General features: G+C 41.2%; 1 protein-coding gene across 2 annotated transcripts in view; it reads right to left on the bottom strand.

Moving 5' to 3' along the window:
• RASGRF2 (Ras protein specific guanine nucleotide releasing factor 2) overlaps window positions 1-17,358 on the bottom strand; it is a 230,593-nt gene that overhangs the window by 84,320 nt on the left and 128,915 nt on the right. The window contains exons 16-17 of one of the 2 annotated variants that reach the window (XM_073887438.1): window positions 12,637-12,765; window positions 9,378-9,467 (exon numbers count right to left, since the gene is read on the bottom strand). In XM_073887438.1, coding sequence (XP_073743539.1) covers window positions 9,378-9,467; window positions 12,637-12,765 — 219 coding nt within the window. The remainder of the gene's footprint in view (window positions 1-9,377; window positions 9,468-12,636; window positions 12,766-17,358) is intronic. The other variant, XM_025866592.2, reaches the window with a different exon arrangement.

The raw sequence follows: 17,358 nt of genomic DNA, 5'->3' as shown, positions 1-17,358 counted from the left end.
AAGAATGAAGTTCCAGCCGTGCACTATATATGCTAGTTAGCCCCCCCATGACTATTTGTTACATTCATTTAAAACACACACACACACACACACACACATCACATCACATCACAATACTACTATTTTACTCTATTTCGACAAGTAGGTAGAGGTTTGGATTGGTAATAGTTCCTGTACATCCTCTGTTCATTAGCCAGGTGACAGGATTCAAAGCTGTCACTTACTACCTATGTGATCTTAGACAATTTGCTTAATTCTCTGTATCTCAATATCCTCTATTGAGGATATAAGAGAATATAATACTAGTAACTATTTCACATCTCAGTTAACATATGTAAAGCTTAGAATAGTGCTTGGTATATAGTATACTCAATCAAATTATATAACCTTGTTGTTGCTATTGTCATGTTGATAATAAGGGCAACCACTCAATTTGTATACGGAAATACCCAACAGGGCAGTATACGGTAGGGGTTTACATGATGTGGGTGTCACTTTGGGAGACCCTCTGCAAAAGCCATCCACAATTCTGATGTATTCACAATCGATAAAATAGGCTAATTACATGCTGTCAAGTTGCCTCTTCAGGTCTTCCCAGCACTTGTGAAGCCACAGGTTACAAATGTTGGTAAGAGAAACAACCTGAACCAGACACTGTTGGCTCCATAAAGTTAAGGACACATGGAGGACATGTGCTCTCAGGGGATGTTCCTGGCAGATGAAAAGCCCATTCTTCCTTTACCATAGACTTTAGAAACTTTAAAATTCAGTTCACCTGTGCTGACTTGCATCATTGTGCAAAAGCAGTTCATTTCCTTTAAATTTTTAAAATTATATAATTTATTTATTTGAGAAAGAGAGAGACTGGGGAGGGGCAGAGGGAGAGAATCTCCAAGCAGACTCCCCGCTGAGCATGGAGCCCACCGCAGGGCTTGATCCCACAACCTTGAGATCATGACCTGAGCTGAAATCAAGAGTTGGCCACTTAATCGACTGAGCCACCCAGGTGCCCCAAAAGCAGTACATTTCTACAGACTATTTCTATTACCACACTTAATCTTTGATAAACTACTTTGAGAAATGTTGTGACTAAAAGCTTATCTCATCCTGTTTAATGCATGGAGCTTGATGCAATGCTACATAACCACAATAGTTCACTGATTATTCCTCCCAGTAGAAAATTCACTGAGAAATTTCATTTTTCATTACATACTGTTGGGGCTATCTACTACCCCTAACTTTACAGAGTAATGATTTCCAGTTTTTTGTAATGTTGACATGCCTATTATTGCTTATTTGCCTTATTGCATTTATTATGAAAGTTCAAAAAACCAAAAAGTCCAGGAAAGCATAAAGATTTTTAGTCTTATATGAGATTATTGTTTTTTGAGGATTATTTTTGTTTTATGATCATGGAGTCATCATTAGTGAAATTATTTCTGACTCATCAGAGCTTATGGTTCTTTCATTATTGAAAGTACTGTATGCTAATATTTTAAAATATGTAGTCTCTTCAGAGAATCAGGAGTCCTAGGTTGATTTTTTTTCTCTTTATTTTTTTTAAGATTTTATTTTATTTGAGAGAGAGAGAGCGCACGTACGAGTTGGGGGAGGGGCAGAGGAAGAGGGAGAAACAGACTCCCCACTGAGCAGGGAGCCCCACATGGGGCTTGATCCCAGGACCCTGAGATCATGACCTAAGCCGAAGGCAGCTGCTTAACCGACTGAGCCACTCAGGCACCCCTCCTTTTTCCCTTTCTCTAATTAGTCTCCTCCAGCCTAAGATTTTTCACCTTCAAAATAAATGGGATTGTTTTCTATTACCATTTTTCTCACCATGGAAAAGTTCTGCAGAACCAGGATAAAATCCTGGAAATGCACTAAAGGGCATATCCTGAGCATTACAAAACTGTCAGACTCCTGACAGAACTGCAAGATGCAAGGCTGGCTTCATGTGTGCAACCTGTATTACACTGTGCCCCAAGCTTAGAAGGGCCCACACTTGGTTTAATGCTTAACTCTCACTGTCTTGAAATTCTTCAAAATTTTTTAAACAAGGGGACCAGCACTTTCTTATTGCACTGGGCTCTACAAAGAATGCAGCCAGTCCTGGCAATAGAACATACCTCCTTGAAATAGTGCAGAACTCCAAGAGGTGAGAACATACCAAGGAAAGAAGACAGTAGGACACAGGGAAGGGGGAGATACGTAAGAACTAAGATAAGGGGTATTGCACAGAAAATTAAAAGATGGTGAGAGCCCCAAATAAGAAAAACTACATGCAGCCAGCATTTTAACCTTAGAATTCTCAACACCGTTGCTAACTTGGGTTAGACAGCCTCATTCCTTTGATGTCCTGATTACCAGGAAATAGGACACTGGGAAATAAGAGAATTAGACGGAGAAAGTGAGCACAGTCTTTCCAAGGATGGCAGATAGTGGAGCAGTGATTCTTAGCCTTATTTCTGTTTTCACACAATTCACATGGCAACACATTTCCATCAATAACATCTCTCTGTTTTGGAGTGCCTGCCTCTGGGAGGAAGCTGATCAGAATCCTCAGGGGGATAAGGGCATTTTTTTTTTTTTAAGATTTTTATTTATTTATTTGACAGAGAGAGAGAGAGACAGCGAGAGAGGGAACACAAGCAGGGGGAGTGGGAGACGGAGAAGGCTTCCCACTGAGCAGGAGCGCGACGCAGGGCTTGATCCCAGGACCCTGGGATCATGACCGGAGCCAAAGGCAGACGCTTAACAACTGAGCCATCCAGGCGCCCCAGATAAGGGCATTTTGAAGAAGTCCCTGACTATTCTCATTCCACCCCAGCTACATACCATTGAGAATCACTGCAATGAAATATCTACATAGTATTAACTTTCTGAGTTTGAAACAGAAAATTAATCTGTGATTCCTGCCTGAAGTTAGTTTTACCTTGTGAAATAGACATTGGAAAAAGCCCACATTCTGTGCCTTTCTTATAAGTTCACTCAATAAATAGATAAGCCATTTAAACAGAGCTGAGTATTCTCACAAATCCTGAAAGAGACTGCAGACAGCAGGGTATATGTGACATTAATTTAATTCATGGTAACCAATATCCTACTGAAAATTTAATCCAATTCTCAATTGGATAACCGCTTGGAGATTTAATCCAATTCTCAATTGGAGATAAATGCTTCCTCTGACCAAATTATATCATTGTACTTAAGGCCCTCATTTCTGCAGTGTGGTGAAAGAAATCACAGATCCTCAATACCAACTGCTAGCCAAATAAGAATCTACCCACAGTGACTGATTTCACCGGGGCTCATCTCTCTGGGGTCACCAGCCACTGTACCTGTCAGGTAAATGCCAAGTGGACCTATCAGTGGGAAGAAGATGAAAGAAATGGGTGTGTTGCAGACAAAGACAGGATCAAGAGTCAGTAACAACGTTAAGTAATTCCAGTTTCCCAAGATCTTGTTCTTTCTGAAGTCCATGTGGGATTAGAGGTACCACTGGGGCAAAGAGAGCAGGAACTTGGTGGTAGACAGATCTGAATGAGCCTCATTCTCAGTAACTGCAAGAACCAGGGCCAGGCCCTCCACCGCTCTGGCTCTCACACTTGCTTCAGAATCTATAAAATAAGATGAGAAGAATGGTCCCTGCTATTACTTCCACGGTGAGGGGGTGATGATGAGGCAGCCTCCAGATCTTTCAGATAAGATTACCCAGTGGAGGGGTAAAGTAGACCACCAGCAAAAGTGGTCAAGTGGAGGAGAAGAGATGGACTTCCTGTAGAACAACTTGGCCAAAGGAATAGGAAACAATCAGGGGGAGGGCACTATGGCCATCAGGAGTCTATTGCTAGGATGTAGGCCTGTCTCAGGAAATCTCATCTGTATCAACCTACCCTCCAGATGCAAGTGATTACAGGAAATCTGAGGTCACACATTGGTGGTTCACAGCCAAATGTGGTCCCCAGAAGTATTTTGTTTGACCTGGATGGTATTTTTAAAGAGTATGGATTCATTGCTAGCGTTTAAAGACAGATTTCACATAAATATCCAGCTTTCTGGCTTTCCTTTCAAATAGAAAAGAAAGAAAGAAGACAGATCTGACAGCCCTCATCTGTGATCCGTTGTGGCAAAATCAGGGGGAGCTGGTAAAGGGGAGCCCTCTTTACACACGGCATCAGCTCTCCAGCCCTTCCTTCAGTTACCTGCCCGGCCCTAAAATGGAGGAAACTGAAATGCAATCAAGTAGCAGTTAAGCGATGGGAGTGAATCAAAGACGTGAACAAGCACAATCAACTATATTGTACCTTTGCTGAGGAGAGATGGTAATAGAGGAGAAGGGTCTCCTGGAGAGGGCAGCACAAAGAAAGTGAACTTGGCAATGCAACATGGTCAGGAGAGAGGGTGCCCAGGCTAGCTGGAACAAGGCTCTGGGTCTGCTTGAAAGCATATGAAAGACATATGATGAGCAGAAGAGGTGTTCCATGTGACCTAGCTTACTGCCGGGCTCCTTCCCAGGAAAAGAATGCAGTGACCACCTGACACGAACATTCCTAGCTGCTGTGCAGGCTGGTACAGTTAAAGATGTAACTTCCCAGGTCCAAGATTCTTATTCCGGGCAGAGAGAGAAAGAGAAAGAGAGAGAGAGAGAGAGAGAGAGAGAGAGAGAGAGAGAGATATTAAAAATAAGACTTGGAATCATTGCTAATTTAAATTTGATTTACCAAAGCTCTTCATTTTTCATTAATAATAGTGATAATAATGTTTTACTTAAAAATATAAATTAGATACATTCTATCCCCAAAACCTTCAACTATCTATCTTTGGTGAAATAATGAAAAAATGATTTTTACTTTAAAAAAAAAATAATGGAAAATAGGTCCCAAACTGGGATACCTCCAGTGGTGAAGGAGGTCAGACAGGTGAGGCTGACAAATCAAAAAAGAGTCCTTTATATTTAGGAATAAATGCAACAAAACAAATGTAAGACTTGCATGCTGAGAAATAAAAAACATTGCTGAAATGAGCACAGAGCTAAATACATAAAAAGACATTCCACATTCATAGATTAAAAGACTAAATATTGTTAAGATTGACAATTCTCCCCAAATCGACCTATGGAATCAATAGGATCACTATAAAAATTCCAAGGGAGACTTCCAATTTCAGCTCTGACATGTAAAGAACTTAGAAGCTGACACATTTGGTCTTTACAACAAATAAAACGTGGACAACCTGAAAACCAATGACTTTTCTTGGACACATCAGAAAATTGAGGTTGCAGGACAAATGACCATCCCCAAATCTGGAGGGACCGGTACATCCTGAGAGACACAGCTGGTATCTGCTTATCGGGAGCAGAAGTTGCTGGAGCCAGGAACTGGCAGCAACCCTGAATGGTCATTTTGACCAACTGCTAGAGGCTGCATGTGGACCAGCATTACCGTGGGAACTGCTGAGGAATGCCTTTGTAGGGGATCCCCACAATACTTCTGGTTCTTGCAGGGAAGGGGGAAGAGCACCGTTGTGAAATATGCCCAGAGCCTTCTCCGTAAAAAGGTCTACACTGCAGGGGAAAAGAATGCCTAAGCCTTACCCAGCTTGAGGAAGAGCATCCCTCCCACTCCTGTTTTATCCAAGGAGAAAATAATGTATTCTAGGGGGGGGGGTCAGAGCTTCCATGAGATAAACTGGGAAAGCTGCAACCAGAGAAAGAACAAACACACTTCCTCCAGAGTCCAGCAGTTCCCCGGCGTGGCTCCCCACTAGGACCACCTGGGGAAATTTAAAAAATGCTGATGCCCAGGATGTACCCAGACCAATCAAGTCAGAACTTCTGGGGATGGGGCCAGGTACCAAGATTTTTAAAAACTGGTCCAAGCCAAATTCACACCAAGTTCAGATCTATTATTGCCTACACAGGCTTGAGTGGTTTGGCAGAAAAGAAAACAGATTATGAATTATCTACTTTACAAGTACCAAGTATTTACCAGTAAAGAACTCACTATTTCTCTAAGCAATTGTAACTGTGCCATGAACTTTCCCATAAGTATATTCAACCATTCCTCTATTTTGTTAATTTACCTTGGTAAATTATGTATGGTAAAACATATCATCTGCTCACAGATAACCAAGAGTTGCTTGTAGAACTTCCCTGCCATTATTTTTAGTCTTATACAAATAACCCACCTCACACTCATATTTCACTTTAGATGATTTCATAAGCTCTATAATTAACCCTAGGGCTGCAGGTGTGTAGTGAGCATCACGATGTGCCGATATGTGTATTCACTGGATGTGCATTTCTATTCATATCACAAATATATCCAAACTGCACCTGCAGATTCCCTGTATCAGCAACCCTCTGAAATGCACACATTTTAATTTCTACTTTAATGCAGAGCTTCCAAATTTGAGCAGATGCTTAAAAATGCACTGCAACCAGTGTAGTGACAGGCAAGACCTTGCTAATCATCCTTCATCTCGGTCTTGTATAGAGTTAAAGCTCCACTACAGGAAAGGGCACTTGATTGACTGATGATGATGACTGGTCCCACCCCCCACTCTCCAACTAACAAAATTTCCTATAGCTACTGCAATTTCAAGAATGATCTGGACTGGACTCATAAGCTTATTTAGTAGGAAGCCAATGACACTTAAGCTTCAGAGCCTCTCACTGTGTATGGGCTTCTTCCAAAGCCCTGGGAGCTATCCTAAAGGTTTGTATTTGTGATTTGTATGTTTTTTCTTTGAGGCAGTTGTGTAAGTGTTAGGCTCCCAAATTCTGTATCTTACTATATAAGTGGGCCCAATGCAACTTGGCTGCCAATCAGAAGGCAAGTACTAAATACACTGTTAAATCTTCATAATGTGAAGTTAACAAGGATTGCTTTAGGGTTGCAATCATACCCACAGAATTAGGCCTTCCTTCATCTCCAATGAGGAACCTCCAATAGAGGCAAAGGGAACATGATATGGAAGGAGAGACCTGCCTATCTTTGGAAAGGGCTGGGCTCTAGGTCCTAAAAGAAACCAGTGGGGGGAAAATCCAGGCTTTTCCAGGGTGTGTGGAAATTAGGCAGGCCCAGACGCTGGAGAGTGGATCACCAGGCCACCTTCCACAAAAAAAAAAATCAGCTTTCTCTGCCCTCAGGGCCAAGCAGGTGCAACCTGTCTGGGGTCTTTACAAAGAAAACTTTGTCCACTTTCTTGCTAAATTTGAAGTTCCTTTTAATGAAGTAGCAAAGCCTTCCAAGCAATAATTAAAGAGAAATGGCTTAACATGCAAATGCCTGGAGTGAATATTTGAAAACATACTTATTAATTGACTGGTCTAACCCAGAGCTGCCAGACTCCTGTGTATTTAGATGGGGGTAGGAGTGGGAGAGGATAAAGCAGGAGGGAACCTGAAGAAAGCCTGAAACATGGAAGCCCAATCTGCATACCATATGGCCAGGAATATACTGGCCCCCACTCCAAAATAAACCCCCTTTCTTACCACCACTAGCCACTGCAACTGACCCATGTGCAACCTGCCACCCTTACAGCAGGGCCACAGCCACCGCCAAATCCAATCCCTTATTTCCCTGACTTCTAAAATGGAATCAGGTGGCACCAGACCACATTCCAGGCAACACCAGCAGCATGGTCATAAAAAAGCAGTGTGCTGGTTCAGGATCAGGCGACCCTGCCCCTCCCTCGCCACACTGGCTATGGGCAATCACCATCCACCCCTCCTCAGCTGGCTCAGTGAAGGGAACCTTCTTCCTAAGCTATTTCAGTAGCAGCGGAGAAGTAAGAAGAAAGGCAGCAGAAACGGCAGTGTTCCAATGGTGCGGAAGACTTGGCTGTTTTGGTTCCTTTATCCTCTGGCCCATTATGCATGCACAAGCCAAAGTCAGATGCCCTTCTCTAAAGCTCATCAGAACTTTGCTGCAATCCCAGGTGAAAAAGAAGGACCTTCGTCCTCCCCAGCCTCCAGCAAATGCGGAAATAGGCTCATGGAGAATTAACATAAAAACTCTTTTTCCTCATGAACCATATTTAAATGATAAAACCTATGAGGAAGTTCTGTACGTTACTTTTTCCAAAGATGGATTGACTTGTGAGAACGAAAGACAGGAGGAGAGGACCTCAACAAATCAGTTGGTTGCCAATTCTGCTGAGAGCGGAATGAGGACTCCTTCATCATTTCACCAAAGAGATGTTCGTTATTATGAGTGGAGTCGACAACAGAAGTCAACTGGATTGACAAGACATCAATGCTATTACTGTTATAGGCTGTTCTGTGTTATGTTGATGGGAATTTGGGGGGAAGGTTTTGAGAATAGTTAGAGCAAACATACCCCAATTTTCCTGACTACGTCCAATGCATCATGTGTGACAAAATACTGGAGGTGGAATGTGGTTAATCTGCAAAGAGTTCCACTCAGATGGGATATATACACATATATATGTATAATTCCTATGGTAGTTCGTGTTCATTATAGAACATCTCTGTTTGTTCTTACTTCAATTTAGAAAGAATTCACACAGATAGTACTACTAGTTACTATTGTTGAATACAGGTTCATAGGCTTTGGAAATGGACTCTTTTGTGGTAAGTGAACAATGGCTAATTAACAAAATACACCCTCACTCATGGTTCTACAAAGCGTGATGATCTGAACCCATGGGGTTAGTTTAGGTGAAGACCCCCAGAGCAACAAAGTTGTTTAAACCACATACAGATTTGTTAAGCAATAGTCCCTCCACCCTCCTTCCCTCCATAAGCCATCCCAACCGCCTTGTATATGCTTTTACCATTTTACTCAATTATAAAGGAAACATCTGTTCCTGGTAATTTGGCTAAAAAGGTTAGAGAACTCCATAAAACAACATGAGAGAAATATCACATCCTTCTGTGATACAGAAGTTCTTCAAAGTATCACCCACACAATACCAGTATAAGACTCACCTGAAGGTGCTTATTTAGAGACAGTGTACAGGTGAAGGACAGTGGGAGATACAGGCTTCTGGCTATGAAATGAGTAAGTTAGGGGGATAAAAAGCACGATGTAGGGAATATAGTCAATAATATGGTAGCTACATTTGTGGTGGGCACAGCATAACGTACAGAGATGTTGAATCACTCGGCTGCACACCCGGAACTAGCGTCAAAGTGTGTGTCAACTATACTCAAATAACAAAATTAAAAATAAGTTAGTACATAAATAAATAATAAGTAAATCAAAGGCCATCTGACACGCTGACTTAGAATGGGAGCTGGGAATCTGCCTTCTTAGTGAGCTGCCCAGTATCTCACCAACACCGGCAGGCAAGCGCCACTGATTTAGTATACGTTCCCGTCAGTCTGTACATGGCTGCTCAGCCACACTCACCTGGTGGACTTCCGTGTCCTGCCGCTGCTGTGGCAATGGCAAAAGCAGACGCCGGCGAAACAGAGCAGTGGGAGTTGTCAGCCGTCTGTCCTGGTTATGCAGAAGAATGGAAATGGCATGGTGAGGCAGATGGGTAATATTCTGTAATGAAAATTCTCATTTTCATTCCTGCACTGGATGAAGGGTTGGGCCAGACACCCTGTATTGTTTTTGTTAAACATCAGTAATTCCACTCTAAGTGTATACCCAAGAGAACTGAAAGCATATCCACGCGAAAACTAGTACATGAATATCCCTAGCAGCATTACACATATTACTCACAACAACCAAAAAAGTACAAACACCCAAATGTCCATCAGCCATGGAATGGATAAACCAGATGTGGTAGAGCGATACAAGGGAATATTATTTAGCCACAAAAGGAATGAAGGACTGATACCTACCACAACATGAATGATCCCTGACAACATTATGCTAAGCGAAAGAAGTCAGTCACAAAAAGGCATGTATTATATGATTCTATGCATATGAAATGTCTGGGAGAGGTAAATTCCCAGAGACCGAAAGTAGATTGGTGGTTGCCAGAGGCTGAGGGCAGGGGGGGTGGGGGGTGGGAATGGGGGATGACTGCTAATGGGTACAGGGTTTCTTTTTAGGGTAATAAAGATGCTCTAGAGTGAGACAGTGGTGATGGCTGCCCGATCTTGTGAACATATAAAAGTCACCGAACTGTATACTGGAGAAGGGTGAACTTTATATTTGAATTATATCTCAGTATAAAAAATAGTTTTTAAAAAATTTCCTACATCATACTACCGATAGAATTTTCTGCTCAAAACACCTCTAAAGTGAGGATGCATTATAAAATCAAAAGGATGCTCTGAGCACTGTTTTGCAGCCCCTTCCCTCCTCAGACATTTTACGCACAGCATCTGATAATGCTGATGCCGACCTCACTTTTTTCCTCATTCAGGCTTTTAGTGAAAATAACTCACTGTGACTCTGACCTGAAGGGTTTTTATTAGTTTGCCCCTAAAGTGATCTAGTCATGCTTAAAAAAATAAATATGAGGCCAGGCAAAGAGCTCCTTAATACACCCAAGTAGAAAGCACAGAACAGCTCTACCCTCTCCTCTAGCAGTAGCCTTTAAATATTTGTGGAACGAGGTGGCAAGTAGACAGATGAATAGGCAAAATTTCAGCTAAATGGCAAGAAAATGTGTGACACTGTTCCCATTTGGATCCTCCGTTTTGTCAGATTTCAGCTTCCTTCCCATGTTCCTATGTCTCTGGGATGTGGTCACATCAGAGAAGAAACAAAGGACTTAATTCACAAACAGGATGAGGATTTCCAAATAATGCGTATATAAATTTAAAAATTTTATATATGAATATAAATATATGAAAAAAGACTATAAAGCAGAGCCCTGATAATAGTGATCAAGTGAATAGTATTTATTTCTCACCTTGGTAGAGTTTCACTTCCATAGGTTTTGGCCCCAAACTCTTCCAGGTTACCATGAACTCAAGAGGGGGTCTGTCCCATGTGGCAATGGTCAAGGAAGTTGCCAAGGCCTGGACTGACCAAAGCTCTAAGAGTAGTAGAGAGATCTGGCTAACCCCAAAGTAGACCTGTAACAAGCCAGGGGAGTCCTGCTTGCCGCTTTCATTTACCAGAACCACCCAAAAGTCAGGGAGATCTGTGATTGATCAGGAGCCAGAAATCGGACCACTCCCCAAGGGCTGATATCCATCTGGGTGAGTTTTCTAACAACAGCCTGACCCAGGTTTGCTTCTCTTGGAGCTGATTACCACATGGTCAAGGCTACAAATGAAATGGCCATTTGGAGCCTTTTGCTAAACTGTTCTACTTAAAGCAGGAGTATGAAAGTCAAAAAATGTTTACATTTTACTTGATTACCTGGGGTGAATCTGCTTTCACATCTGAATAGTTTTCTAGCTTGAGGAGAAAAAAGGAAACATTTCAAAAACAACTGTTGTGTTTTGTTTTTGATTAGTAAAGAAAAATGTAAGGATTAACAACACATCCGTTTAATTTGTTTTTAAATATTTCTAAGGTTTAAAAAGTGTTTAAAGTCTGTTAATTTCTAGTAGGAAAATGTTATCTGAATGCAGGCCCTAATGGCAAACCACTGTAAAAATGTTTCAAAAAACAACTGTTATTTGGATTTTTTTTATTTGAACAATGGGGAGATAAAAGATTTCTACCTTTTGGTCTGATGGTTTTTCCTCCAATTAGAGGACACTTGGTATGTTCTAAAACAAATTATGGGTAATGCTTTGTAATTTTCATAACTATAGAAAATACACCAGTTTCTGCCACATGAACAATAATGATAATTGGGGTCCCATGCAACTAGACCTTATTTTATTTTAAATTCCTTATTTAAATTCAATTTAGTTAACATATACTGTGTTAGTTTCAGGAGTAGAATTTAGTGATTCATCAGTTGCATATAACACCCAGTGCTCATTACATCAAGTGTCCTCCTTAATGCCCACATCCAAGTACCCCAACCCCCCACCTCCCCTCCAGCAACCCTCAGTTTGTTTCTTAGAATTAAGAGTCTCCCTCTCTGTTTTCAGCTTATTTTATTTTTCCTTCCCTTCCCCTGTGTTCATCTGTTTTGTTTCTTAGATTCCACATATGAGTGAAATCACATGGTGGTGAGGATGTGGAGAAATGGGATCCCTCTTACACTGTTGGTGGGGATGCAAATTGGTGTAGCTACTGTGGAAAACAGCATGGAGTTTCCTCAAAAAGTTAGATATAGAACTACCCTATGACCCAGCAATTGCACTAATGGGTATTAATCCAAATGGACCTTATTTTAGGTGAAACAGTGTTCTTAATAAGGTCCCCCCAAAATTGTGGTGTCCCAGATGAGCCTATTTAATACAGACTGCGTTGGGATTCACGACAAGGTATCAGAGTCCGGGAACATTTTGGTAAAGGCAGCACTGAGATTCTTCAAACAGCCATCCTCTGAGGACAAGCCTCTTGATTCATGTTACTCCACACAGAGTGCAATGCAATGATGGGGCAAATCAGTATTAGTTACACTAATGACATATTCTCTAATCATTCATATCTCCACTACTTGATAGTAACATTGTTTCCTTCCAACAAATTTTAGCAACTGAGACCAAAAAATATTTTGGGAGTGCAACAGGCAAAAGATTCTGAAGCAAGGAACTACCTTTTGCGTTTATATTTCCATGGCTCCTTCTGAGCTTACCTACAGGCTGACGATAACGAAGGTGCTGAGGAGTGGAGGGTGACCGGCAAGGTGAAAGGTCCGTGCTGTCCGCCACCGGAGAGCTTTCCATTCCTGCTCGGTCCACGGGTGCAGACTCTAGGACAGCTGCTGAGAAACATCGGGAATTTTAACAACCAGGCCATGAATTCAAGACCTTCTTGTCAGTAGTATGCACAGAAACACAAAGGTTTATTATGGGTAACAGACTTTCAGATTAGTCTACATTTTTTAAAGGGCTTTAATATGAAATCAAGTGATGTTTCCTAGCAGAGTGCTAATGTCGCTAAATCTCAGTGCAGTGTCTTCTTTAACCCTGTCTCACTGACCCTACTGAGCCTGGCTAACCATACCCAGTCCTTTTCTGCCCAACACAACAGCAGATGTTCAAAAGAACAGGGGTTGTGCTGTGGGGAAGAGGGACATTTCCAGATTGTAAATCAGACTGGGATCAAAATTGGGACTTCACTAATTCTTTACTTGGGTTACCCCCTTACACCAACTAAAGTCTGAATCTCTACCAGTGTCCCCCCCCACCCCACCTCAGAAGCTCTGGGGACTAGTAAGGATCTACAGCTGCCGTATCCAAAATGGTAGCATTAGCCAAATGTGACTAGGTAAATTTAAATTAAAATTAACTAAAGTCAAATTACTATTTCAGTTCCTGACTTGCACTAGCCATATTTCAAGTGCTCAGTACCAAATGGGTTGGTGGCTATGGTACAGGATGGCAGAGATATAGAGCATTTCCATCCTCCCAAAAAGTTCTATTGGATAGCCCTGATCTAAAGCTACAGATCAGCAGGAGGCAAGTGGAAATTTTTAGAACGAACTATGGGGAAAGTTTAAGATCGTTTGAGCTTTTCCACTGCATCTAAGATCCCATGAATAAAAGACACATCATTCTAGGGTCACATTAGGCTATTACTGATGATGTTTCTGTACCACTCGCACTGGCTTATTAACCAGGTAAAACTACAACAATGTGTATGTTCTTTCATGGAAAAACAACCAAAAAGTCATAAATTTCCAGCGACTCTTTTATTTCTTTTTCCTAGAGCTTTTCATTAACCCATAACAGCTCTGTCACCTCCACTAATTTTCCATGACCCCTGTCGGCAGGATTGCTCTCAGCTTGGCTCCCTTTGCCATTCCATTCAAGATTTTACTCAATAAACCCTTCTAAAATCCCTAATGACTTCTTGCATGTGATTTACTTCCTTGGAAATATGGCCACAATTGATTTACTTCCTTGGAAATAAGGCCACAATTCGGCTCTTTTGCAATACAAAGGGGCCAGGGAAGGGAAATGGTTAGGCTCTTTCCCTGAATGACATAATTACAGTAAAGTTGGCAACGATGCGGGATACAGACAAAAAAATCCATGCTTAGCTGTTAGTTTTATTATTTTCTAAATAACTCCCTCAAAATTCTGTAATGGAAGGCATCTGCTCTGCAAGAGCAAGCAGAATACCAAATACACGTCCTTGGGCTGATTCAACCATTCAGTCCTCTGAGGCAAATGAAAAAACCATTTCGTCAGCAATTATACTGAACCCAAAAAACTTCCCAGTGAGAGAGATGGTCAGGCCCTGAATATCCCCTGAAAGAAGAGGAAAGCAAAGAATAACACTGTAAGCAAACAGGCAGCTACAGAGAGAAGAAACCATGCCAGCAGGGTGGGGGAGAAGCAGCATTTCCTTCTGGCATGTTCACTTTCAATCAAGTTCCATGCAAACAGCTTTGCTTTCAGGATGAGTAGGCAGATGTGGGCTCAAAACAAATGCTAAAATTGGGAGCACTTTCAGCCCACGGCAGGCAATTTTCAAGCTAAGCACACAGAAACAGACACCAGTGATGTGGGCCGTGCAGCAACATTTCGGCTGGGTTGCACAGTCGTGACCCGAGTGCACACTGGCGGGTGAGAGGCCCCAACACAGGGGGCGGTCCTGTGCCTTCCCTTCCTTGCCCGCCACTGGCTGGATTTTTGTGGAGATCCAACCATCAGGTGGAATACAGATGTAAGTTGGGCTGAGATGTGCACTTCTAAAGAAGATCCAGGGTGGAAGAAGGAAGAAAGGAGGGCACTAATGAATAATAGGTGAGCCTGGGGCCGATCGAGGTGGGGAGGTGGGGGGGAATAAAGTGCATTCGTTTCCCTTCGAGGTTCATCGTTTTGCTCACTTTGAGGGATAGTTCCTATTTCTCTTCTTTCCCTTTATACCATTTGAAGTTTTCTTGCCAGGAAATATTGCAAGGCTGGCATTAGCACTGCAATGACAATAAAACTGGACAAAGGTCACTAGCATTTTCCACACAGTGTGCCCTGAAATGTCTAGCTGATCAGCAGTGAGAGAGACCTACGGCCTCAGTAGGGACCTAATGGATGAAGCTGGTATTACGCAATGAGGTTGTACAAACTTGTATCCTGAAGTGAAAAGCCAAAAATGTATAAACTATTGGCACAGAATTCTTATTCAAGTTTGCCAACTGTTTTAAGTGTTAACATTATGCAAAGCACATGCAAACATCTTTCAAATTAAAGACAGATCAGTGTCTCCCTTTTCCTTGCCGATTAGAATTTTCAAGACTAGACACAGCAGCACTCTTGGCTCCTACAGACATCGTGTACACACACACACACCACGCTGAACCTGTCAGACTGACGCTGAAGTGAAGTGTTTTATCCATGACTTTCTTAGGCCTGTTTATGACTGACTAATATTGCTCATTTACCAATGCAAAATAAAAGAAAAATCTATGATTTCTTTGTTTCACCTCTTCAGAAAAATGCCACAGAGCTCCCTGGTCTCCAGTGTTAATTTTAAGCTTTCTACTCACAGCATTTCCTTTATGGGAATCCACAGGATCAATTGTTCTCAAGTTCCAGTAGGAAGAAAAGATGTGCCTGTACACCAGTCTATTCTTAGGTTTCAATATGAATCACATAATTGATCATTTTCAGAACCCAAACCAGGGCGACTCTAGGAACTGCAGAAGACCACACAGTGTTGTGTTCTCTGTTCACTAACCATACCCTTGGCCTCATACAGTTTTTCTTCATTGCCTGATTTCCTTATTCATTTTATTTTTAATCCAGCTGTATGATGTTCCTGTTTGAACTACCACTTTAACTACTTGTTAGGAACAAGTAGGAACAAGATGGGAAGAAAATACATTAAACATAATCAGAATACAGCTACAGAAAGGGAAAAGAAATAAAGATGTAAAGGGGATGGAGAACCATCTATCACACTAATGGACATCGAAAGAAAATCAGAGCAGCCACATTTATATCAGACAAACTCGATTTTAAACCAAAGACTGTAACAAGAGATGAAGAAGGGCATTATATCATAATTAAGGGGTCTGTCCATCAAGAAGACCTAAATATTAATGCCCCCAACTTGGGAGCATCTAAACATATGAATCAATATAAATTCAAATAACAAATATAAAGAAACTCATTGATAATAATACGATAATAGTAGGGGACTTTAACACCCTACTTATAGCAACGGACAGATCATTTAAGCAGGAGATCAACAAGGTAACAATGGCTTTGAACAACACTGGACCAGATGTACCCTACAGATATATTCAGAGCATTTCATCCTAAAGCAGCAGAACAGATATTCTTTTTGAGTGCACACGGAACATTCTCCAAAATAGATTACATACTGGGTCACAAATCAGCCCTCAACATGTACAAAAAGACTGAGATCATAGCATGCATATTTTCAGACCACAACACTGAAACTTGAAGTCAACCACAAGTAAAATTTGGAAAGACCACAAATACATGGAGGTTAAAGAACATCCTAGTAAAGAATGAATGGGGTAACTAGGAAATTAAGGAAGAAATAAAAAAGTACATGAAGCAAATGAAAATGAAAACACAACAGTCCCAAACCTTTGAGATACAGCAAAGGCAGTCCTAAGAAGGAAGTGTAACGCAATTCAGGCCAACCTCAAGAAGCAAGAAAAGTCTCAAATACACTCCCTGAAAGAGCTAGAAAAAAGAAGAGCAAATAAAACCTAAAGCCAGCAGAAGGGAAATAATAAAGATTAGAGCAGAAATAAATGATATAGAACCAAAGGGAAAAAAAAAAAAAACCCAGTAGAACAGATTAAGAAAACTAAGAGCTGGTTCTTTGAAAGAATTAATAAAATTGATAAACACCTAGCCAGACTTATCAAAAAGAAAAGAGAAAGGACCCAAATAAATAAAATCAGGAATGAAAGAGAAGAGATCACAACTAATACCACAGAAATACAACCAATTATAAGAGAATATTATGAAAAATTATATGCCAGCAAACTGGGCAATCTGAAAGAAATGGACAAATTCCTAGACATACAAGCTACCAAAGCTGAAATAGGAAGAAACAGAAAACCTGAACAGACCCATAACCAGCAAAGAAATTGAATCAGTAATCAAAAATCTCCTAACAAACAAGAGTCCAGGGCCAGATGGCTTCCCAGGGGAATTCTACCAGACATTTAAAGAGTTAATACCTATTCTTCTCAAACTGTTCCAAAAAATAGAAATGGAAGGAAAACCGCCAAACTCATTCTATAAGGCCAGCATTACCTTGATTCCAAAATCAGACAAAGACCCCACTAAAAAGGAGAATTACAGGTCAATGACCATGGTGAACATGGATGCAAAAATTCTCAACAAGATACTAGCAAATTGAATCC

The sequence above is a fragment of the Callorhinus ursinus genome, unplaced genomic scaffold (genome assembly GCF_003265705.2).
Source record: "Callorhinus ursinus isolate GAN/ISIS: 27379988/994484 unplaced genomic scaffold, GSC_fseal_2.0 scaffold3, whole genome shotgun sequence".
NCBI classification, from domain to species: Eukaryota; Metazoa; Chordata; class Mammalia; order Carnivora; family Otariidae; genus Callorhinus; species Callorhinus ursinus.
The sequence above is the reverse complement of the archived record's forward strand: the minus strand, read 5'-3'. Positions and strand labels throughout refer to the sequence as shown.